The 25,977-nt window shown below is 41.5% G+C and overlaps 1 protein-coding gene across 1 annotated transcript in view; it reads left to right on the forward strand.

Moving 5' to 3' along the window:
* Mtrex (Mtr4 exosome RNA helicase) overlaps positions 1-25,977 on the forward strand; it is a 61,565-nt gene that overhangs the window by 32,749 nt on the left and 2,839 nt on the right. Inside the window, exons 17-25 of the mRNA XM_052159660.1 lie at positions 2,687-2,859; positions 3,336-3,404; positions 6,941-7,069; positions 7,653-7,763; positions 10,920-11,108; positions 13,135-13,298; positions 16,138-16,243; positions 18,037-18,093; positions 19,250-19,412. Of these exons, the coding sequence (XP_052015620.1) occupies positions 2,687-2,859; positions 3,336-3,404; positions 6,941-7,069; positions 7,653-7,763; positions 10,920-11,108; positions 13,135-13,298; positions 16,138-16,243; positions 18,037-18,093; positions 19,250-19,412 (1,161 nt within the window). The remainder of the gene's footprint in view (positions 1-2,686; positions 2,860-3,335; positions 3,405-6,940; positions 7,070-7,652; positions 7,764-10,919; positions 11,109-13,134; positions 13,299-16,137; positions 16,244-18,036; positions 18,094-19,249; positions 19,413-25,977) is intronic.

Consider the following 25,977-nt stretch of genomic DNA (forward strand, 5'->3'; position numbering starts at 1 on the left):
GTAATAGGATCCAATTGCCCTCTTCTGTTGTGTCTGAAGACAGCTATAGTGTACTCATAGAAATAAAATAAATAAGTTAAAAAAAAAACAAAACTTTAAAACATAAAGTGGAGAGCTATAGAGGAAGACATATCTACCTCTGACTTTGAAACACATGCCCACACAAAGAATGCTATAACCTGTGAATCATTAAGAAAATTTGGGTTTGTATTGAGCAATTTCCAATATCTAACTCTTAATATACAGAGAGACAGCTGGACAGCCACAGCTACAGCTTTATAGTTTTTGCATCTTGTTTTCCTAGTGTCCACTTTTACAAAATATTTTAATGACTTCTGTTTGTCTTAGTGTCCTTCTGTAGATTTTTTTAATTTTGTAGGTGTGAGGTAAATGTGTGGGTGCAGGCATGTGAAAGCTGGAACTTCGAGCTGAGTATCTTCCTCTGTGTTCTACGCCTTCCTGGTTTTCTGGTGTGTGTATCTGTTTGTACATATGTGCATATGTGGAGGCCAGAAGTGGCCATCAGGTATCCTCTTAGCACTTTGCCTCATTCCCTTGAGACGGTCTTTCACTGAACCTGGAACACTACTTTTTGCTATGTTGGTGGTCATCTTGCCCTACTGATGTTCCTGTTTCTTTCCCATGTCAAGGGTTGTAGGCATGAGTGGCCACACCTAGTTTTATGTGGATGCTAGGTCATTATGCTTGTAGAGCCCTCCACTGCTTCTTCATTTCTTTCCTCACTGCTTTATTTTGGGAATAGGCCACACGTGTCCTGGCGTACATCTGCACATCAGAGGACAACTTTCAGGAGTTAATTTTTACCCCCATTGTGTGGGTCCACCACGTGGGGAATTGAAGTTCAGTACAGCAGAATTAGTAGCACATATCTTTATCTGCTGAGTCATCTTCCTGTCTCTACCTTATTTTTCAAACAAGATTTGTCTGTTTAAGCTACCCTGGCCAACCAACAAGTCCCCAGGATCCACCCTGTAACACTGGAGTCACAGAAGTGCCTGCATGGGTACCCGAGATTTAAATTGAGGTCTTCATGTTTATATAACAAGCATTTAGCCTCTGACCTGTCTCTCCCTTTCTATAAACTGTCAATTGTCTTTTTCTGATAATCTACTTCTATTATGTGTGCTGTGACAGTACTCTAGTTGCTAGTGAATTAAATTCACTTTCTGTAAGTAGTGAAGTGGTTCATTTAAAAGTGACCAGGAATACAAAAGATCAGCAGGTGTAAGGAACAAAATAGTCTGTGCAAATGCTAAGATGATAAAATGGCTGATAGTGTAGCTGCAGTATTATCCTTCTTGGTTACTGTGTTATGATGTCAGCTAAGAATATCTATATGGTGTTTCAATTAGTCTCTAAGAAAGATTTGTGGGCTATGCATACTAATGTTTCTTTTTCTTTAATTCTCAAAATGATGAAGCATTCGGTTTAAACAGAAAGAGTTTAGTATTAACCCAAAGTGGAGGGTGGGGGAACCTGGGCAGTGGTGGGCAGGTGTTCACTTGGGAGGCAGAGGCAGGGGGATCGCTGAGTTCAGGCCAGCCTGGTCTACAGAGTGTGTTCTAGGACAGCCAGGGCTACACAGAGAAACCCTGTCTTGAAAAACCAACAAAAGAAAGGAAGGGAAGGAAAGGAAAAGAGGAGTCCACAATAAAGTCACACTAGAAAACTCAGTACAGACAGCAGAAGCACAGATCTCTTCACATTTGCCAGTGACTTCTTAGCTATGATACCGAAAATATAAACAAATACCTATATGAATCAATTAGATTTCAACAAAAGTAAAAACTTGTTTTTGAAACTATGGAGTAGGTAGAAATAGGGTAAATATTTGAAAACACTCTAATAAAAAGTCTAGATCTGGAATGTGTAATGAACTCTTAGGACTCAACAAAAGATAATTCCGTTTAAAAATGGACAAATGGGCTAGGCATGTGCAAGGCCCTGGGATCATTTACTTAAAAATAAGTAAATAAGTAAATAAACTAAGAACAAACCATATACAAATAGCTAAAGTACATTAATAGGATGTTGCAAATCATTGCTAAGAAGTACAATTCAAAACTATTTTACATACTTACTGGATCAGTACCTTTTTTTTTTAACAAAAGATAAACAATAAAATGGTATGTTACTGTAGAAATTTGTTACAAAGCTCTTTACCTTTGATGGAGACTTGCCACATGACCCAGCAACACCACTCATGGCTGAGTTAAAATGCATTCAAACCAAGGCTTTTCACAAATATTTGTAATAGGACCGTGGACAAATAGCTGAAGAGTAAAAGTGATTGCACATCCATGAACTGTAAATGTTTATATTTGTATAAAATTCTGTAGTAGCAACTATATAATAACTGTATAATAGCAACAAGTGTGCGAGGTGTGTTTACTACAGAGACAACAGTTGACACTAGACTGATCATAATGGGGTGCTGTAGGAAGGGACCTCACACTAGACAAAGGGCATTCAGGGGCAGAATTGCAGGTTAGCACAGAGGTGATGCTAGCCCTTAATAGAAGACGTAGATGAGACACAGTCCTTCTCAGACCATTTCAGTAGCTGCCTGGGTCTGTACATTCAGAGTAGAAAAATTATCTTGAATTTAATTTATGTGAGGTGTGTAGCAGTTTTGATAGCATTGTGACCTGTGCTTTATTTATAGAGGTAAAGAACTCAGAAGAGCAGTATAATAAAATAGTAATTCCCAATGAAGAAAATGTGGTCATCTATTACAAGATTAGACAGCAACTTGCCAAACTGGGAAAAGAGATTGAAGAATATATTCATAAACCAAAATACTGCTTACCCTTTCTCCAACCAGGTCGTTTGGTAAAGGTATGCTGTGGCTCTGTATCAAATGTTTGTATATTACAGATGTTAGACTTGCTTATGCTAGTAAAGTGCTTCCTGCTACCGGAGGCGCTCAGGATCGTCATCTCACCCGTTTCACATGGAGAAGGCTTTAGTCAGCACATCTCGGCTGTCTGATTAGGAAAGGCTATCTAAAAATGAGCCTGTTTTTAAGTCTCAAATCAGTAGATATAAAATACTTAATATTCTCAGAACAAATAGTGTTCTGTTTGGCATGTTTGCCTCCTGAGAGATTCCTGGGAACTGATAAAATCTAGTATTGGTTGTTTCTTGTTTTGCTTTTGTTTTACTGTAAAATTAATTCACTGCCTTATGATCTTTTAAACACATTAGGGAAATTTTAAAGTCTAATTAGTCTGTAATGTAGATATAGAAGGCTCTAATTTCACTTTGGATCTAAATAAGAGTCTGCTTGTTTTGTCTGCTTGTTTTATTCTCAGGTGAAAAATGAAGGCGATGATTTTGGCTGGGGAGTAGTAGTGAACTTCTCAAAAAAGTCAAACGTCAAGGTAAGCCTCTGCCCTGAGAAACTTGGGATTTGCTAACAACAGACTCTGACTTCGTGAGACCACGTTTTTCTTTCTTTTTCCTTCATTTCCAGTTTTGAGTATTGGAAAAAAAAATCAATTTCTGCTTTTGGATTAAAGAATATGTTAGAAATATGTAGAAAATTAAAGAAGACAATCATTTATTAAGGTTCTTTTATAATAAAGGGAATTTCAGCAGATATATATGTTAGTAATTTGGAATAATTGTTGTCTATGAAATAGATTATCTTGTTAGTTTATTAGATGAGTGACTGTTGTTGAAATAGGTTAGCTATGTGCCTATTAATATTAGTGTTTATTTTAGTTGCAATGGGCACTACTTGTTAGCTATGTGCCTATTATTAGTGTTAGTGTTTATTTTAGTTGCAGTGGGCACTACTTGTTAGGCTAGTAAGTAGTCTAGGCCATGATAGTCTGTGTTCCCACGTCTGGTTTTATCTTTAAAATGGAGAGTTTGCTTTTAAAATGATTTATCTTCTCTTTTCCAACTAAGTATGGGGTCATTGAGAATTTAAGTTAGCTTTGAAATACAGGAACATTGTAGCGTTGAAGTTAAGCTCTTTGGCTTGTGGTAGATGATCTTTCCTTTGCTTCATGATCTCTGTATGGTCAGCACGCCCCCCCCCCTTCCTCAATTAAATTATTTTTATTAGCAATCAGTAAGTAATAGGACTACTTTTAAAGTATTATTAAACTCTTGTTTAGAAGACAGTAGTAAGCAGATAACAGAAATATAAAACAATATAACTACTGTATAAATATTCTGTCCAATGTCCACCACTATTTGACCTTTCATGTTTCTGGAATAGCATGAGAACTGGGCTTTGGATGTGTCCATGGTCATTCTGGATGGTGGTAGCCCCGTGTCCTAGGGGGACCCTTGGGCGGTCATTGGGGCCTGGGCCAAGAACTACTATGATTTAGTCTCAGTATCCCAGTGCTTCGTCTCCACCACAGGTAACTAGGAGAAGCATGAGAATTGCTAATGTCCTTCCGCTCTAGAAAAATGATCCCTCCACAGAGAGCCACAAGGAGGAGGGCTCTCCTGTAGTTTGGACCTTGCATTGACATTTCTGTCACACTGAGCTGGGAAGAGGTATGAAGGGAGCTAGTAGTATTGACTGAGACAACACAATTATTTGCTGTTGTTAAGGATTGTTAGTAATTTTCTTGACTGGGTGTTTCTTTGATGTAGTCCTCTAAAATGGCTGTCTTTTTCATAGCCTCCTTCCTGTACTGCCATGCCGCCATTGTCAGGACTGAAGGAAGAAAAAAATTATAGCTAATCTAGTTTTATCTTTAAATCCTCAGTACACAAAGTTCTAAAAATATTATTTGCCTCTGTTAATCTTTAGCCCATATATAAAAGTAGTATACTAATTATTGAGAGTTCTGAGCAAAGATAGAATGAAGACTTTAGTGGAACATAATTTCTGTTTTACTTGATAGTCTCAATCTGTATGTCTTCTTCTGATGACTAAAACTATAAAATACATTTTATTGCTTTTGAAATATTACCTACTTAATATATACACTAATTTTTGTGCCCTTTACTTAATTGTGTGTGTATATGTGTGCACACACTTTTTGCATTATTATGCATAGAATATGTGTGTGCTTACACTCACATGCCACTACATGTACGTGGAAGTCAGTGGACAGCTTTTGGGAGTTGGTCCTTTTCCTTCCGCTCCGGGTCCTCAAGATGGAACTCAGGTCTTTAAACTTGCTGTCAGACACCTTACCCCAGGAGCCATTTTCCTGTCCCACTCATAGTTTTAGCAGATTATTTTTCTGGGTATGCTGTGTGCTCTCATACTTTGTAATTAATCCATGCTTCAGATTGTAGACTACATTCTACTTAGAAGTATTTGTTTTCCATTTTGAAAATACAAGAGTCTCAGGAGAAATTGATAGTTGGTTTTAACTGTTTGCCTAGGCTATTGTGTATAATACTTATTTAATAACCAGGCTGTGTGCATATTAGAGAGAGGCTTTCAAAGTAAAAAAGATTTTGCTTTGTCTAACCAAACTGAAAAATACTTTGGAACTTTTTTTTTTTAAATAATATCCATGATGAGGAAACGCTAATTTTCCTTCTTGACTGTGAATCCTGGAAATGAAGTTTGCCTTTTTTACAAACATGGATCTAGTGATCATGCTTACGATTTGTATTTCAAAATATATGTTACTTTGTTAAGGTATTGGTAGTTAGTTTCAGAGATAAATTATAGATATTTTATTATTGTAATTGATGTCATCTTTTTAAAAAATGTTCTGGGTAGAGCCCAACAATCATGTCTTATTCCTTCCAAAGAACTTTCCTTTTAATTAGTTTATGTAAAAAAAAAATCTTTCAAATACTTTATTAAAAATGAGAAGAAATTCCTTACTAAAACCAAAAACATTGATCACAGAAGATAGGATTACACCACATGTAGTGACTTAGTGCAGCAATCTTAGTCCTTGGAAGGCAAGCGGATTGTCAGACATTGAAGGCCGCCAGCATTGGAAACGATGATTGCTGGGAAGGGAGAAGCCAGTCTGTTCCCCTACAGTGCTACTGAGTGTGTCACCCACATTCAGGGTAGCAGTCGGCCAACACAAAACCCTCCAAGGTGTGTTTTTACTCATTTCTGTTTTACTGGATATTTGTTAGAGAGACAGACAAACACACACACACACACACACACACACACACACACACACGGGGGGGGGGGGGAAGGAGGGAGAGAATATGAATATGAAGTTAGAATCAGGGAGGTAGAGTTAGAGGGGAAAGAAAATGGTCAAAATAATATTGTATGAAAAAGCCCGTTGTTATTTGGTGAATAAATAGTTCAAGACCAGCTGAACTACAGAGCAAGGCCTAGTCTCAAAACAACGTAAAACCAGTCAAATATGATTGTGTGTGAGAATGTTAGGTGATGTTATTTTAGAGAATATGAAAGAACTAAAATCACATGCTGCAAAATCACATGGAACCATGTGAGCATTAGAGAGTATTTTGTATATTGCTTGATAGGGGTAGAAATACATTTAGGTTGTTCCCCCCCCCACCCCCCCCAGACAGGGTTTCTCTGTATAGCCATGGCTGTCCTGGAACTCACTCTGTAGACCAGGCTGGCCTCGAACTCAGAAATCCGCCTGCCTCTGCCTCCCAGAGTGCTGGGATTACAGGCGTGCGCCACCACCACCCGGCTTTAGATTTAGTTTTTGAGAGTACTGATTTTGTTGCTTTTTGAATTTTGGTGTAATTTTATTACTACTCATTCAGAACTTGATATTTGATATCACAGGTGATCATGGTCATGATTTTAAGTTAGAATTAATAAGCAGCTTTACTTTACCTCAATTAGACCACTCTGAAGGATATAGAGACAACGTTTTATGAAGCAAACATTTACTGGGCTGCATGTGTAGTCATGTATGTTCTGAGAAAATTAGCCCTGTGTGCACACAGAGTTAATGCACTTCTCTTTATTCTGCTTTTCTAGCCCAATTCAGGGGAACTGGATCCCTTGTATGTGGTGGAAGTACTCCTGCGCTGTAGCAAGGAAAGCCTGAAAAACTCAGCCACTGAGGCAGCAAAGCCAGCAAAACCGGATGAGAAAGGAGAGATGCAGGTCCGTGCTGCCCTGTCCATCCTCGGATCTCTTCCTGACCAGCATCATATGTGGTCATGGTGAACATGCATATGGCCATGCCTTCTCAATTAGATGGTTCAAGATACACACTGAAATTATCTCAAGTCCCAGTCGGGTGGTTGTAAGAGCTGTTTAGTTTTTCTTTACCAAATTTCAACCAGGGAGACAGTGACAGAGATCTGAATAATTGCACACAGATTTGAGTCTTGCTGGATGTGTTGCCTTCTCATTCCAGTCTGTCTGGAGCTTGCCTGTTCCTTCCTGGACCCTAACCTTCTTACACAGGCGCATTCCTGTGCAGTGCTATTGCTTAGTATGTGTTTAAAACATGCCTAGTAACTAGAACACAAACATCACTAAGCCGGACTCTAGCAGAGGGCTCTTCTGTTTAATGTACCGTTCGTGTGACTCTTTAACGTTTGCAGTCCACTAAGAGTCGGGCTTTGTTATATGAGTAGCTGGTCTACAGGATTGCTTCTGCCCGTGACATGCTGTGAGTGCTGCTTGCTTTGATGGATGCAGATTTGGAAATGTGGAATTTAATTGTGTGTTATGTTTGTAGGTTGTTCCAGTTTTGGTGCATCTCCTGTCTGCCATCAGCACTGTTAGGCTCTATATTCCAAAAGACCTTCGACCTGTGGACAACAGACAGAGTGTCTTAAAATCCATACAGGTATGTATGTCCATTTAGAACCTAGATATAAATTGTATACAAGTAGGGTTTATCTAGAGATGACTGAACTGCTTTTAAATATATTTCAGAAAAAACTATAAACACATTATAATTTGTCACAGTAGAACTTCACATTGATAATGTTCTGAGTACAGCAGTGTTTCTTATTGAGGGAGACTCATGAAACTGCACCAGTAATCATCACTGTGCTGTGATAGATAGGATATTTTTATTCATATTATAAACATGAAAAGGTTGGCTAAAACTGTTGAATAGCATTTACTATGCCATACTGGACAGAGACTGTTCTCTGGAAGAAAACAATGGTAAATAGATTGCTTTCATTTTGGAGTAGGAATCTTTTAAAAGATTGCTTTATTTCCTCTGAGTATTTTCCCTGCATGTATGCACACATGCCTGCAGCCTATGTCACAGGAGAGGGTTGGATACCCTGGAAGTGGAGGGCTGGATGGTTGGTTGTGAGGCATCATGTGGCACTAGGAATTGAACCTGGGTCCTAAGCAGCAAATGCTCTTAACTGCTGAACTGTCTCTCTAGCCCTTAGGGTACAGATCAAGTCTCTGTAGGCTTCCTAAAATTAGTGCTTCTCTTGAGAATTCTTAAAAATGTTTATGGAGATGATACGTGCTATTCTAAAAAAATACTCCTAATATACTAATGATAGTGTACACTAGCAATACTTTAGAAGGGAAATTAAATGCACTGCTCCATTAAATTTTTTTCTAATTATTCAAAATAATACCATAACTGATAGATACTTGTCTATTTTTCAGTTAGTACAAATACAGAAGTTGTCTGGGGAAAATGATTAATTTTGTTCTTTAGGAAAAAGTCACCATTTTTGTTTATTTGTTTGTTTAAACTTTAAATCAGAATGATTTTTTCCTGAGGTGAATTGCCCCCTACCTAGCTTGATTTACTTGCTGAAACATCCTGCTCTAGCCATGTTCGGGTCAGAGGTTAACATCCTATTCTAGCCATGTTCGGGTCAGAGGTTAACATCCTGCTCTAGCCGTGTTCGGGTCAGAGGTTAACATCCTGTTCTAGCCGCGTTCGGGTCAGAGGTTAACATCCTGCTCTAGTCGGGTTCGGGTCAGAGGTTAACATCCTGCTCTAGCCGTGTTTGGGTCAGAGGTTAACATCCTGCTCTAGCCGTGTTCGGGTCAGAGGTTAACATCATGCTCTAGCCGTGTTCGGGTCAGAGGTTAAGCTCAGCAGGAGCTTCACTGAGTCTCAGGTTTGTCTACACACATCAGACAAGCTGGGTTCCCCTTGATCTCGTCAGTCACCTGTTCAAAGACGGAAAGAGTTGCTGACTTGGGGTTTTACCGCTGTGAATGGACACCATGATCAAGGCAACGGAAGTTAGCTTTACAGAGCAACACCAGTCTATCATTGAGGATGGAAGAGTGGGCATCACTATGAAAATTGCAGAAAACAACCTGGTTCTCATCACTGCCCAGAATGCCCTTCAGTGGGCCCTTCAATGCCTGCTTTACCGCCTTCTTGATGTCATCATACTTGGCAGCTTTCCCTGGCAGCGTGTCAGGTCCGCAGTGGGCACATTGCAGGCAGGGACACACCGGGACATCCAGTGAGCTTCCCAATCCGTTTGGAATGGCCTTCCCCCAGTTTTGGCAGTAGCAGTGTGTGCAGTGATAATACAAGCTGTGCCGTCCCACAGCTTTCCAGAGGGGCCATCCAGTCTTCTGAATGGCAGTGATGGCATGACACCCACGTTGTCATCGTTGACCTTGGCCATGGGCTCTAAGCAGTTGATGTCAGAAGATGTTGCTGACAAGTGAATTGCCATACTGGGTGGTTTGTGCCCATCACATACATTGGGGCATCAGCAAAGCGGGTGGAAATGGTGACAACTCTTTTTGCGCCACCCTTCAAGTAGGTCCTGGCCCACAGTATAATTAATAATGAAGGCACCAGCATCACCTGATTTGATGTTATCAGAATGCTGTTCCTGGAAGATAGAGCTAGGCTCCATGTTGATGACAAGTTTCCCATTCTCAGGCCTTAACTGTGCCATGGAATATAGGTAGGACTGGAACATGTAGACCATGTGATTGAGGTCACTAGAGGGTCATTGGTAGCAACAGTACCCATTTTGCCCAAACTGAAGGCAACCCCAGTTATAGCAGAGTTGAAGGCTGTCAGTATGGCAAATTATTTTACCTCAGCCATCACTGTCCTGTCTTGGGGATGACGCTAGCACTGCAGAAGATGATGCTGCTGTCTCTGATCCAGAGAAGACCAGAGAGCTGATTTTACTCTCTGAGCTTCTTTTTCTGAGATAAGACCTCATTGTGTTGTCCAAGTTGGTCTAGTAATCACTGCGCATCTGCATCCCAAGTTGCTAGGACTACAGATGCACACTGCCTTACTCAATTAATCCACACGACTCCCTTTACCATGCTTAGGGTAGAACCCAGGGCTAGTACTTGCTGAGTCTGGCCTCACTGTTCGGATTCTGTCTGAATTTTAGAGTACCCAACACCAACTTCTTCTATTGGATGGAAAACCAGCCCATGGGCCATGCCTTCTCTGAACTCAGGATCTTATCATGTAATCATGTAACAAAAGTTAGCAAAAGGAGTCTTTTGGAAAAGTTTGATTTCTGACTCAGTAGTGCCCTGGCTAGAAATGCTCAAATCATGTAAACATTGAAGATAGTTACATTAGGTGGCAAGATGTTACACCAACTTAAGCATACAGTAATAGTTTTATTAGTAAGTCATGACACACCCAAAACAAATGGGTTATGCTATGCAGTGATAGATATATTAGAAGATTATAATATATTCAGTTGGCATTAAGTTTTAGCATAGCAATTGAAAAGGAATTTTCAGGCTGTAATGATATTTATAGTTCAGAACTCAGGAGGTTGAAGCAGGAGGATGCCAAGTTGTGTAACCTGTGCAGCAAAGTAAGACCCTGGTTTATCCTGCCTTACTTCCCTCCAAAGTGAAATTTCCGAAAATAAATGCCATGGAAAATTGATCTCCAGCTATGGGAAAATTATATGTAGAGTCCTTTTTGTGGCCATAGACATAGTAAAAACAAACACAAAAGGAAGGTGGTTTAGTTTGATCTTATGAATGAGTTTTGTGTATTTTATTTCAGGAAGTTCAAAAGCGCTTTCCTGATGGTGTTCCTCTGTTAGATCCTATCGATGATATGGGCATTCAAGATCAAGGTCTGAAAAAAGTCATTCAGAAAGTCGAGGCTTTTGAGCATCGAATGTACTCACATCCACTTCACAATGATCCTAATTTGGAAACTGTTTATACACTTTGTGAAAAAAAGGCACAGGTATGGTAGAAACAAATTATTTTAAAGCTTCTTTATTTTTCTTCCACGTGTGTAAGTTTTACCTGTATGTGTGTGTACCACATGCATGCATGCCTGGTGCTGGAGCAGGCTTGAAGAGGGCTGAGGGTCCCCTAGAAGTGGAGTCATGGTTGGTTGGTTGTAAGGTTCCGTGTGTGCAGGAGCAAGTCCCTATCACCAAGCCAGCTCTCCAGTTCCCGGAAATAGGATTTATAGTAGGGTTCTGTGTACTTCATTAAACATGTTACTTTCTTCACCTGTCTTTATTTTCTGAAGTGCAAATGTCTAGCTGTCTTTTAGATTAACTACAAGTGCCGGAGCCTGACAGTCATTGCTAGTAAGTCAGGATTCGCCAAGAGGCCTAGTGCAGCAGAGTGCAGTGGAGATTCCGGGTAGCTCACGTGTGCACCATTGTTAGGAGCCACATGAAGGGGAGGGGGGGTTAATAAATAATAGGTTTGTTTCAGTCAGTTGCCTGCAGTGTTGTTTGTTACACTACAGAACAGTCTTACACACTGGGCTCTTTTCTAACTTAAGTTGTATGTCTCCAGCGTTTGGCTCTGTTTATGTAGGCATTTCAGCCAAAGAAATCATAGAACGTTTTTTATCTGATAGGCCTGAAAGTCGTGCAAGTTCACAAACATGAAATTAAATGCACTGCTCCATTAAATTTTTTTCTAATTATTCAAAATAATACCAAAACTGATAGATACTTGTTTATTTTTCAGTTGGTACAAATACCGAAGTTGTCTAGGGAAAATGATTAATTTTGTTCTTTAGGAAAAAGTCACCATTTCTGTTTGGTTTATTTGTTTGTTTAAACTTTAAATCAGAATGATTTTTTCCTGAGGTGAATTGCCCCCTACCTGGCTTGATTCACTTGCTGAAACAACCTGCTCTAGCCATGTTTGGGTCAGAGGTTAACATCCTGCTCTAGCCATGTTTGGGTCAGAGGTTAACATCCTGCTCTTTCTCATGAAATCTAGCATAGAAATCAACATTATGATAGTTCATCGTTTCATAGCAATAGATAGATATTACTCGGGACTACTCAGGAACTCCATGTAATATTGTGTCTCATTTTTGTCACTAGTAAAACGCAGGTTTGATATTGTTACCTTTTGGAATTGCTTTAGATTTTCTTTTATTAAATGACGATTTGGGCCGGGGATTGGATTTAATTTTTGTGTGTGTGGGGGGGGCGGGGAGGGGGGTTGGATTTGGTTTTTTCGAGACAGGGTTTCTCTGTGTAGCCCTAGCTGTCCTGGAACTCACTCTGTAGACCAGGCTGGCCTTGAACTCAGAAATCTGCCTGCCTCTGCCTCCCAGAGTACAGGCGTGCGCCACCACCGCCCGGCTGGGGATTGGATTTAAGACGATGCTCCTGGACACTACCCTGTGCTCTTCTGCTGAGCTCCGCCCACCTCACTGAGGAGCACAGTGAGTGATGGGACTCTGAGTCGGGCACACCAGTAACCTGAGTAGACATAATGTTCATCACCTTTATCATTTTCCTTCATTGTGCCTTAATGTTTAACAGCATACAAAGCTTCAGAGTTTCAAATTCTATCTTTTTTAATTCCTAAACATTTCTTTGTGCTTTTTTTTCTGAATTTAAATCGTCCATTTCAGAATATGATTGCTTTCTTGTTCTTATAGAACCATTCTCTTGCCATTGTTAAAAAGTAATATTTACTGATTATCTGATTTAAAAACACATTCATTTAAACCTAAACGTACATTTATTTTAGTTATTTGTTTCTGCTTATTAAATAATAGGTAATTTTGTGTTTTCCACATATTTAACATTTCAGCTAGTGTTTGAGAACTTTTCAGGTATATCCTTCCTCTCTCAACTCCGCACATACACACACAGTTTGAAATTTTAATGAAGGAGGATATGACAAGACGACTTTACTAAACTACTTTTCTGTGGGGGGGTTGTTGTTTATCCCACATCACACTGTTCAGTTTATTGTTAAACTGTTTTTACTTTTATATGCCCTAGATTGCAATAGATATTAAGTCTGCAAAGAGAGAACTGAAGAAAGCAAGAACTGTTTTGCAAATGGATGAACTCAAATGTCGCAAGCGGGTTCTAAGACGGCTGGGCTTTGCTACGTCTTCTGACGTCATAGAGATGAAAGGACGGGTGGCTTGTGAAATAAGCAGGTAAAATGTCCTTCTGCAGGGACTTTAAATTACAGTCTATAATTCACATGGACAACACTTGTTAGAAAACTGCTGCTAAGAAGGTTTTATCATGCTTCCATTTTAAGTACATTTGGACCATGAAGTTGAGAAGTCTCGTGGATCCTAGTAATTGCCTTAGGCATTTCTAGTAGCCTAGAGCTAGATTTCCTAAGAAACACGTTTTCTTGTGTGTTGAGACTCTGTATATAATTTGTATTCATTATATTATAGTTTATATATATCCTCTTGTAGTCTTTTTATACTTTGAAAATATTCTGCCTTGACACTTAACTCTAAAGGCCACATAATTCATTCTCGTGTGTGTGTGTGTGTGTGTGTGTGTGTGTGTGTGTGTGTGTATGGAGGAACACAAGAGAGTGAGCAAGTTTTGTTCAAGTTAGGGGTAAGCGTAAGATACCACAATGGCATAGGTCTAGGTTGCAGTTTAAATTTGGAAATACAGAGTCAGCTCTATTTTGCATCCACAGAATATTCTTAGATGTAAGTAATGCAGACATGACTCATGTATGTGTGAAGTTTAGGGCTCTCGAACACTGGGTGTTGGTTTCCGTGGGGTTTCCTAGGACTTACACCTCCTGGGTTCTAAAGGACAGCTGTAGTTTTCTAAGTTAGCAGTTCAGGAATGGTTTGGTCACATGGTTGTGGCTCAGGATTCCCAGCACACATCAACTCCACCCCACGCATGGGCCCTGGTTACAATGAGATAGTCATTAAGGAAAACCCTAGCAGACTATAAAGTGAGCAGTATTTGAATAGTATCCCCCCACACACACTTGCCCCATTCTCCCCTTCTCTCCCTTCCTCCCTCTCTGGGTGGGCCAGTTTGGCCATCTCCGTAGCCTGGCCAACTCAGAGTAGTGACTTACTCACATGGAGGCTCTGGACTCTAGAGTGAGGTGGAAGTTGGTTTCTGATGGTTTTTGTAATCTAGATTAGAGATTCTACTACAGTAAAATCAATTTTGTGATTACATTTGAGTCACAAATGCTCCTAGAGTCAAAGAGAAAGCACAATTCCATCTCTTGATAGGAAAGAAGCACAACCCCCTTCTGTGACTAAAGTGCTCTGTGCCTCACTGTTCTGTGTGGCCATTAGCTGTGTGTGGTGATTTAACACTTGAAATGGTTACACAAGACTAGAGAACTGATTTTTTAAAATGCATATTGTTTAAATCGAAGTTGCCACATATACAGGGGGTAGACTTTATGGTAATGCAGTTGTAGATGATACAGAAAAGAAAATGGTTTCTTCTTTTCCAATCCATCTTTTAAAATCCATCAGTTGTTTTCCCATCATGACGAGTTGTTCCTGCCTCAGAAGCTAGCCTGACTCTTCCATTTGAGAGTCCTAGGCTGGTGGCCCCTGAGCAGCAGTGTTCTTCCTGACGGTGGGTGTATGCATGGAGCCATCATTCTCAGTGCATGTCCTGAGTCACAGACCTGGGATGGCTTGGTGTTGCTGTTTATCGGTGTCAGCACTAGGGACAGAGAAGCGACTGAGCCGCCAACTACGTGCCCCTCATGGTTACACATGGCACAATGCTGGATTCCCCAGCCAGAGAAACTAAGAACCCAGAAGTTTAGGTCTAAGCTTCCTTTTAAATACTCACATAAATTATGCGTTAGTTGGCTGGCATGCAGATAGAGCTCAGCTTAGGTCCCAGTTTACCTTTATAGGCCCAGACCTCATTTTTTACTTTGAAATTATAGTGATAAAGATTAACAATTTGCATCTTTATTCTTTCATGAATAAAATATTCTTAAATATTCAGAAAATGTTCTCTTTGTTATGAGTAAATATTCTAATAATTACTGTACAAAACTAATAAATCCTTAGTAATAGAGAATAATCCATGAGATTCTTAACCAACTTAAAAACAAAAGAAATATTCAAGGGAACAAAAATAGAAATATAAGATTCTTATTCATTAAATGTTGAAGGGAAAGAAACTATTTTGTGGTAAGACCCTGAAGCATCTTATTTTCTGAAAATATTACTAGTAACAGATTTTCATGGTTTTGACTTAATATCAAAGTTTCCATAATTATTCGTATGTAGTTGAAAAGAAGATTAAAAAAAAAAAAAACAAACAGAAACCATTGCTGAGTAATTAGTAATCATAGCAAATGCCTTATCTTGTAATGCAAATCCAGATGTGAAGGTGACGCCTAGTTACACGATCATGGATGGCCTCATTAACATATTGTCCTCATGATGCAGATGAGGGGCCCAGAATAGGGAGCCAGCACTGTCGAGTCCTGGACCCTCTGATGAGTTTCTTGTCCGTCCAGATGGACTGAGCTCTGGAGCAAGAGCTCTTCCAGATTCAGTGCCCGCTGAGAAGCAGTGCCCACTGAGGAGCAGTGCTCCGTCTGTCCATCCGTCCGTCAATCCGTTCAGGGTTTCAGGCCTGGGCCACACTCAACTCACAGCATCAGATCAAGAACAGCTGAAGTACAGAATGAGTCTTAGGGTGCATGCTAGTTTTAATTCTAATAACATTTTTTCTATTTTGTTATTAAACACAGAATTCTCATCACATTCTAAGTGACTAGAAGTTAAAAAAATAAGAGTTCTTTGTGCCAACAAAACAAGCATTAAGAAATGGTTACTTGAATGGATATGTGCATTTGGATATTGTAAAGTGTCTGTTTAATGTCTGCTATTTGCACATTGACAAATAGATTATTTCCGTAAAACTCTTGGTCATACCTATAGACCTTTCCTCATGATTAGATAACTACGTGTTAAAGATTCGTGTTTGTATTGTGACTTGTGAAATTTGCTCTCTTTGTAGTGCTGATGAGCTCCTTCTAACAGAGATGATGTTTAATGGGCTTTTCAATGACCTTTCTTCAGAGCAGGCAACCGCACTGTTAAGCTGCTTTGTGTTTCAAGAGAATGTGAGTTAACGTAGTGTGTTTTATTTACTCCTACATCAGTTTGATTAAATCATATAATGGATATTTATTAACAATAAGACTTATTTTCATGTTTATATGCCATATGATTAATCCAAAAGAATATACTAAAAATTTTGATATGATAGATGATATGTTTAACACTAACTTCTATTTTGAAATGTTTCTAAAACCACTCCCATTTTTTCTGTAATTTTAAAGGAATTTTAAATAGTACATAAATCTTTCAAATGTGAAAATCAGTATCACAAAACTTGATTAAGCACCCAGTATTGCCAGGGCGCTAGGCCCTGGAGATGCAGCAGAAACTCTTGTTCCCGTGACTCATGAGTAGGAGACAAGAAGTTGAACAGCTGGGCGGGAATAGCTGATGCTTCAGGGCCTTGCTTTAGTGAGTAGGAATAAAACAGGCCTCCCCAGTGTGACATTTCAGTTGATGCCCAGATGAAAATGAAGAAGCGAATGCATACATTCAGAGAGCGCCACTTGTGCTCAGATCAGGACCGGTGCCTCCCACCCGTGCTGACCTGAAGATAGAGATGTGGTCAGCAGCGTGCTCTCGGGATGCTGCCAACAGCATTTCTTAACATTCATTCCGTATAGTTTTTCCTGGTCACCAGTCCTGTCGATAAGCTTTTGTTTTCACAAGAATAACATGGAGTGCAGTGTATGATGTCGTATGCAATGTGTTTACACACACATCCACTGAATTGAAACTAAGTCCTGCATACTAATGCAGATGCTAATTCCAGCTGATCTGTAGCTGCCCTTTAAAATACTAGCCTTTCAGCCAGACCCAGTAGTTCACATGCAGTCACAGGAAATGGAAGCTGAGACAAGAATCTCAGGGAATGTGCAGGACAGCTAGCCTGGCCGACACAGTGACAAGGACGCTGTTGCTAACAAGGCAGGGCCATGAGGACCTGCATGACACTTAAAGGACATCTTCTAGCATTTGTGCTTGTGCGGCATGCGGGCAGGGACACACACACACACACACGGTTATTTTAAATCCTCACAGTCCTGAAAATACTTTTTTTATGGTCATGCCATTTTTTTTTATCCTGATACATATTTTCTCCTTTAACAGAGAAGGAACCCAACACAGAAGTCACGTAGCTTTCTTTAAATAGTTATAGTAATAGATTAAATTGTTGTCTAAGTTAGACATTCACAAATTCTACTACTGAAAAAAACTATATTAAAAGTATTGAAAGTCAGACAGGCACAGTACATAAGCTTTTATAATTCTGACATGCAAGAGGCAGAGGCAGGTGAATTTCTGAGTTCAAGGCCAGCCTGACCTGTGTAGCAAAAACAAAAAAAAAATGTATTAAGTCCAATCAAATTTTGAATTATTATGTATTTGATTGATATTGAGAAATGTAATATTAGGGACAGTATTTAAGTATTCATCCTACATTTTCACTTTCTACAAACCTTCCTAGTAGCTGTACTCATGAATAAACTGTGATTAAACTGTTGATGGCAACTGCACTACTATTTATAGCATTGTTTCTATCTCTGTCCCATTTGTATTCACAGAAATGTCCCAAATAGCACACTTTGCAAGATTAGCAATGTAGTATTTTCTTCTGAAATGTGATAATTATGAGAATAGTGATTTCGTGTATGAAAACCGATATTTGATTAGAAATCCCAAATGATAATGATTGAAATCTTGTAATTTGGTGTGAATGCATAAACTATTTCAGCAAGCAAATAGTACTTTAAGCTTGAATTTTCATATTTCATTTTCTTTCTCCTTATCATAGTCTAGTGAGATGCCCAAATTAACAGAGCAGTTAGCTGGACCACTCCGACAGATGCAGGTAAGCTAGTTACTCTGAAAGATTCCCAACTCACAGGCTAATTATGCCGCTGCCTCCTTCCACAGAGTAAATTAAATGTATTTGCTCTCAGTTGTGTCTTTTGATTATATTTTATTAACTTTCTTGATATTCAGCCTAGTAACTAAGTATATACTTTATTGTTATAATATATGGGCTCTGTAAATGTAGATTTAAAACTAATATGAGTTAGGCATATTGAGTTTCTATTATTTTCTTCCTTAGTATCAGCCATGTTAATTTTTTGTTATTTCATTTATTTTTATCTTATGCATGTGTACAGTTATTTTGCCTGCATGTATGTCTACACCACATTTCAGTGCCCATGGAGGCCAGAAGAGAGTGTCACATATGGGTCTCCTTGACCTGGGACTGAAGATGGTTTTTAGCCACTGTTCTCCTACTGGGTTGCACCCAGGTGTTCTAGAAAAGCAGTCAGTGCTCTTAACCATTGAGTCATCTCTCCAGCCACCTCTTCTTCAATATGAAAATGTAACATTTAGTTCTAGTATTTATTGGCTTTATTTTTTAAGAAGAAATTTTAAATATTTAGTTTATTTTCTAATTCTATGTATATGGGGTGGTGTGTGGGTGTGAGTGCAGGTATCCACAGGGGCCACAGGGGGGCGTCGGATTCCCTGCAGCTGCAGTGAGTTGAGGTGGTTGGAGCCATCTGATGTGCTTCTGGAAACCCAGCTCGAGTCTCGGGAAAACAAAACGCTCTTAACTGCGGTGCCACCTGTAGCCCTTTGTTTCTCTTTTGAAACAGTTTCATATAGTTATATGGCTTTCTGATGTTGTTCAAGAAACAGTTTGGTTAGGTGCTGCTGTTGGGGTTGGGTAAGTGTAGTGAGTTGTAGGATTTGTAGTAAATATGTGATTAGCACAGAGGTTAGCATCCATGTTCCAGCATTGGGATTGATACCTCCCTGGGAAGGCGTGGCTGTGGCATGACTTGCCTGCATGAGTCTGTGCGTGCTTAGAAGCGCAGGATATCCAACTCACAGAGACAGTACTGAGTATCTATCTCTCCTAAAAGAAAAGTGATTTTGTAGAATCTTGGTTTGATAACCTAGAGAAGCAGCAATATGGGAGATATTCAGTAAAGAATCTTAATTCTGTCCTTTATTCTTAAAAGGAATGTGCTAAAAGGATTGCAAAAGTTTCAGCAGAGGCAAAGCTGGAAATCGATGAAGAAACTTACCTCAGCTCATTCAAGCCTCACCTGATGGATGTGGTGTATACCTGGGCGACAGGGGCCACATTTGCCCATATCTGCAAAATGACAGACGTCTTTGAAGGTAAGGCTGTGGTCATCTCACTCTGTATGAAGTGAGGGCTTTACCAGTCAGCTGTGGTGGCAGTGTCATCTGAAGCTTCATCCCTTCAACCCTACCATTCTATATGTCCTCTCTGCCCACAAAAAACTGCTGCTCAGAGAATGAGGTCTTCAATAGTTCACAGTAGGTAGCAACAACTGAGTCTGAAGGAAGGAAACATGTCAGATTGGTGAGCTTCCCTCCCACACGGGCCCTGGGTCGGTGCACAGAGGGCTTGTGCCCTGAAGTAATAGTAATTATATCAATGCTCCTTGGCTACATGAGTAACAGACTTACTGCCATGTGTGTTCACGTGTATGCAATGTGTGCATCTCCAGGAAGCCACAGTGACAATAGCAGTGCAAAGCAGAGGGGCATTTTGCTTATTTTAAAGTAGTAATTAAGAAGCAGACAGTAGCCAGGTATGCAGCATGCAGCTGTAATCCTAGCACTCGGGGCAGAGAAAGGTAGCTCTCTTGTTAGTTCACCGATAGTCTGGTCTACAGAACGAGTTCCAGCCATGAGGGCTACATAGTGAGACCCTATCTTGAGAGTTGGAGGGGAGCAAAAGATAGGATTTATTGTTTTGTTTTGTTGTTTTCTGGGTATTTTTTTGTTTTTTGTTTTGTTTTTTGGTTGGTTGGTTCTTTGTTTTAAATACTGGGGCTTGGAAAATGTGGTTTCATGAGTGTGATACTTGGGGGATAACCTGAGTTTTTCTCCTCAGCACTCATATAAAGAGTTAGGCGCAGCAGCAGCAGCACATGCCAGTGGCCCAGGTGAGCTCCAGGCCTCAGCGAATGAGGTGGAGATCAACTGAGGACAGCAGCCCTCGGCCCTGCTTCCATTTGTATAACAACACCCCATCACCTACCTTCCCTCCACCACGCAGCACAGCAGGGAGGTGTGGGATGTCTTATGCAAGGAAAAGGGTTATGTTCAGATCAATTTGAGGAACTTGTAAAACATAAGATACTTTGTCTCCTTGAAAAATGGATAGAATATTATTTTCTCAAGCTAAATTTTAAGTGACTATACTAGCTAATGCTTAGGGTATCGGTGCACCTGCTCAGGTAGATATGTTAGGACTATACATGGGCTAACCCACCGCATCTGACTCCCCTCTTACCTGTGTGTGGGATGAAAAAGGAGTTGCTGTCTGCTCAGCCTTTGGCATCAGGAGATCCTTATGTTGAAGGATCCTGTCTGTGGAAGCTCTGTCCTTCTTCTGCCTGTTTAGGATGTTGAGGAAAATACTATGTGGTGCCTGTTCTTCCAGTGGTGTTTGTAGGGTAGTTTTACCCTTTCCTACGACAGGATACTCAGTGTTGGAAAGGAATTTTTCAGTATGTGACTAATAATAGTATATTTTACTAATCTGTATTATTTGTGTTTAAACAGTGGAACAAATTTAGTGCTAGATAACTTGGTAACCAGTTTTTAGTTGTTGAGTAATTCTGAGGCTCACCTAGGGACCAAGTCCTATGCCAAACACAGTGCAGGCAATGTCTCTGCCTTCAGGAAGGAGCTGGCATAAGTTGATCTTGGTGAGTTATAAGATATATATGAAGTCCTAACCTTAGACCAAACTAGATATAATTAGTAAGGGTGTGGACCTCAATGATGTAGACAGAAACACTCTGAGGAAATTGTTTTCTGTCCTTATGAGAATGATTCTGATTTGTTCCTCCAGTAAGGCTGTACATATGAAAATGATCAAAGCATTTGGTTCCAAGTATTCATAACAGGTAAATCAATTGTGTACACCCATACCTTAGCAGTTTTTATTGCAGGAACTTGTTGATTCATGTTACAGAATGGATGAGTCTTAAACATAATGTTGGAAGGGGCTGATGATTCCATTCATGAGAAAGCTACAGTAGGCAGCTCTGTAGAGGTAGGAAGCTAATGAATGGTTGCCGTAGCTTGGATGTGATGACTTTAATAAGAACAGGATTTGGGGGAGGGCATTAAAATATTCAAAGTTAGAGAGTGGTGAAAGTTACACGGTGGTGAATAGACCCAACCCCCTGAGTTGTGTAGGGTCTATTCATCAATTCTTTAGTATAGATTTTCCCTAAGCATTGAAAAGACAGCGCTTGCAAATTGTATAAGCAGAGATGCTTAGAAGAGTGGATTTAATCTAGCATATTTATACTTAAAAAAGAAAACACAATGACTAGCAAAAGTTTAATTTCTTGGAGGGTCAGATGAAAAGATATCACCACTAGTTAATGCCAATCAGATAGTGTGGGGTGAGGTGCGTGTCTGATCGGCATTAACTAGTGGTGTTAATGAGGCTTGCCTTACACCTCCTCTGGCTGGTTCTAACTGATGGGGCAGATGCTGCCAGTGAGGCAAGTCTTGAACTACTAGAACGACTGCAGTAGGTTCAAAGATGCTAGATGACTCCCTGCTCAGCAGTAGACTCCCTAAACCCATGGGAGCAGCCTCTGCTGCAGGAGCTGTGGACAGTGGATGTCTGTGTGTACATGATGATGCTTCGGAGACACTGGGCAGGAACCAGAGCCGATGGCCGTGCGGCCTGTCCTTGGAGCCTCGTTCTCCTCACTGCTCTCTTGTTGAAGCTGTCTCGACTCAATTTCCCACAAACGACTTACAGTGTGTGAGTACCCTGACCTGACTCAGTTTTCTTGGTTTAGTTCTTACATGTTGTCTGAATTTACCTAGAATGCTGTGGTTCCTGATAACTGGAATAATCTGATTTAAGGTCACTACCTACATTTATAGAAATAGTACCACCAACATTAGAGTGTGTGTGTTCCTTGATACTCAGTTGAAGTCTTTCAAAACAAGAGAGAGTGAGTACCTCATGTTTGATGCCTATGTATCAGGAGACTGACAGATTGGTTTCAATTCTATATTGCCTGTGAACCAGTTCCGCCTTTCCAGAGGGCTGTGCCATTACCTAATTTAAATTTTGGCTAACTTCATGCTTATTACCTCTTCTATCCCACCGCCTTGGATGTAGACGCTTGTATACGTGAGTTTCTTCTTTTCCTCTGAGGAAGTGGTGTCCCCAGCACTCCTGGAATCTGAGGCCAGCAACAGGAGAGCCCACACAGATGGGTTCCCTTTGTGCTATGGACTTCCATGAGTACTTGACACCCTAGTCCATTAGTGCTTACGATAGCCCCATCAGGTGGGGCCTCTTCTGTCTTTCTACATTACATAGCTGAAGATCCTGTAGGTTAATGAAGGAAATATGGAAAGGTAACTTTCTTGGTAGAGTGTGTAAAAGCTGGGGCCTTGCACAGTCTAAGGCACTTTGCAGGCAAGCTACATTTCCAGCCCTTCTAAGGTTTTGCATTTTAAGCAGGGCCTTGCTGTGCAGGTCTGGCTGGTCTCACCTTCCAGTAGCTGAGATTATCCTGTAGTGCTGTGCACTATACTACTGAGCTGCAGTACCTATAGTTCCCGCATCGTATCTCAGTGATCATAGCATACTGACAGCAGCATCTAGCTAGAACAGCATTGTTTTGTTTAGTTTTTGTAGCTATGGCCCAATTTTAAAAATTGAGAGTAGCTTTCATGTATTTGAATTAAAGTGTTAACCATCTCTCAAAGTGGAGTGCATATAACACTAGCACTTGGAGCTGAGGTAGAAACGGGTGTAGCTTTGTCTTCACACGTGCTTGCTTCCTGTTTTTAGCTGTCTCACCACAGGCAGATGTTGTTAGATAGGTGCCTCGGACCACAGCACCCTGACACTCATCCCATCCATCCTTCTTTGTTCATTTCATCACTTCCTCAGTGATTGGGGGGCAACAATGACAGGCTTCTAGCTTATCACAGCTCTAAGATTGCTCTCGGACTGAGCCCCAAGGTTGAAAGGGAATCCTCTGCTGTAAAGGAAAGCCAGTAGACATTCCTCCCGTTCAGACTTGTCTGGGGCATCCCAACAAGTCAGAACACCCCCTTCATGGGCAGGGTCTAACAGTTTTACTCTGGGTGGATTATAACTCACTACATAGTGCAGGCTTAAAACTCACTACGGTCCATCCGCCTCCGTCTCCTGAATGCTGAGATTAAAGACACACAGCTCTTGATACTGCGTCGCTGATCTCTTGGTGTTAGCTGACCTGTGTAAAGGCGCTCACCACCTCTGTGTCAGCAGTAGCGGTGCTGGGACTGGCCAGTGTTTCCTACTTGGAAAGAGTCTTCTATGACTGCTGTTACAAATACTAGAAACAGCAAATCTATTTGTTTTTCGGGTTTTTCCAAGTTTTGACAATAGTTTCTTAGGGTCATGAGTTCCTCACTGAGAGGAAGTGTAGGTGGAGATGACTTACCACATCCCCCCTCTCTGGAGGCCTGCGGTGGGGGAAAGGAACGTTCTCCCAACTTTCCATCTGAGCCCTTCAGGTGCTTCCCCTTTTCTAGTCTCAATGATAGATGAGGAAGCAGCTGGGACTCGTCTTCCCTCTTCCTCATATGTCATCATTGGCGTCTAGTGACCACTGTCCTCAGACTGCATGGCATGGCTAAAATGAACTCCCTCATCCATCCACCTCAGCAACTCTCCTGGGGAGAAAGTCTCTGGCTTCCTTTACCACTTCCTTAAGAGGCACAGTTCCCAGCGTCACTGCTCTCCTTGTGCATCTGCTTCAACTCCAGGCCAGCCGCCCCTCAGCCCAGCCTCCCCTCAGCCCTGCCTCCCCTCAGCCCTGCCTCCCCTCAGCCCTGCCTCCCATCCTCAGCCCAGCCTCCCATCCTCAGCCCAGCCTCCCATCCTCAGCCCTGTCTCCCCTCAGCCCTGCCTCCCATCCTCAGCCCTGCCTCCCCTCAGCCCTGCCTCCCATCCTCAGCCCAGCCTCCCATCCTCAGCCCTGCCTCCCATCCTCAGCCCTGCCTCCCCTCAGCCCTGCCTCCCATCCTCAGCCCTGCCTCCCATCCTCAGCCCAGCCTCCCATCCTCAGCCCAGCCTCCCCTCAGCCCAGCCTCCCATCCTCAGCCCAGCCTCCCATCCTCAGCCCTGTCTCCCCTCAGCCCTGCCTCCCATCCTCAGCCCTGCCTCCCATCCTCAGCCCTGTCTCCCCTCAACCCAGCCTCCCATCCTCAGCCCTGCCTCCCCTCAGCCCAGCCTCCCATCCTCAGCCCTGCCTCCCCTCAGCCCAGCCTCCCCTCAGCCCTGCCTCCCATCCTCAGCCCTGCCTCCCATCCTCAGCCCTGCCTCCCCTCAGCCCAGCCTCCCATCCTCAGCCCTGCCTCACCTCAGCCCTGCCTCCCCTCAGCCCTGCCTCCCATCCTCAGCCCTGCCTCACCTCAGCCCTGCTTCAGAAGGAGCAAAGCCAGCAGTCATCTTCGGGCCCAGCTCATCACCTGTGCACCTTTACTTTTCCTCTTCAGTTCACAATCTCTGCTGTTCTGACTCCCGGGCTCATCTTCAAGTCTTTGTCCTCCTCCCAAATCCACATGATAGTATCCAGATATGCTAACAAGCTTTGGGAAAGTCTAAGTGAAGTACTCGTAGATAGTACTGATAACTTACTACTCTTCCTAGGAAGGTTTGACAAATTCTGTGATCATAGAATTTAGCTCTTGGGTCCTCAGTGGTTAAGAGGACATCCTGCTCCTGTAGGTCCCTCGTTTGATTCCCAGCACCACACGGGAGCTTGTAACTACCTCTAACTCCAGCTCTAGGGAAATCTGACGCATACTTGTGAGTTCCTTGGGCTCCTGTATGTGTGTATGTGCATCCAATCACTTCCTCCCCTGACAAAATGCACATACTGTTTCTACTGTTCTAGCACATAAGCCTCCTGACTTTTATTTTTTATTTCTTTTAGATTTGTTTTGTCTATATAAATATGTGTCTGGTACCTGTGCAGAAGTGGGCAACGTACACACACACACACACAAAATCACACTCTTAACCTAATTTTTAATGTTTGTGTTTATGGAATATGGAATGTCCCTGTCCTGGCATTTTACAGCTTAAACGTGAAATAATACACTATAGTCTCATATATTTGGTCCCCAGCTATGTGGCTCTTTTGTGAGGTTGTACGACCTCTGACGGATGGAGGAAGTGGGAGCAGAGGGGATTCAGTTTGGCCCTCCTCCCTGGCCTCTCTCCCACCACCTGATCCACCTAGATGGGGGTCGAGCTTGTGGGGAAGGAGGAAACCCTGAGTCAATGTGTAGTGTTGGCATGGGCATAGCCATATCGTGAATGCCCCAGACTCAAGGAAACGGCAAAGCTGCCTTCCCCAGGCGAGGCTCAGGGATGATATAGCCTTCCTCTGGCTCAGTCAAGTACACGTGTTTACAGATGGTCGGCCAGTGTGTGAAGAAGAAAAAAAAAATCCTAGCAACCACAGCTTCCTCCTCTTGGAAGACTGTAACCTGAGGCTATTCCCCTAAAGACTGCCCACCTCCTTGTACTGTATATAATAACACACTGCGTTTCTAGATTACATAGCAGGTGTCTTCCATCAGAGAGAGCACAGCGCACTCCAGAGTTTCTGTCTCCCTTCAGATTCTGTCTTCTTCATTCCCGTGTTGCCTCAATCAGGTTCTCAGG

This window comes from Apodemus sylvaticus, chromosome 16 (assembly GCF_947179515.1).
Source record: "Apodemus sylvaticus chromosome 16, mApoSyl1.1, whole genome shotgun sequence".
Lineage (NCBI taxonomy): Eukaryota > Metazoa > Chordata > Mammalia > Rodentia > Muridae > Apodemus > Apodemus sylvaticus.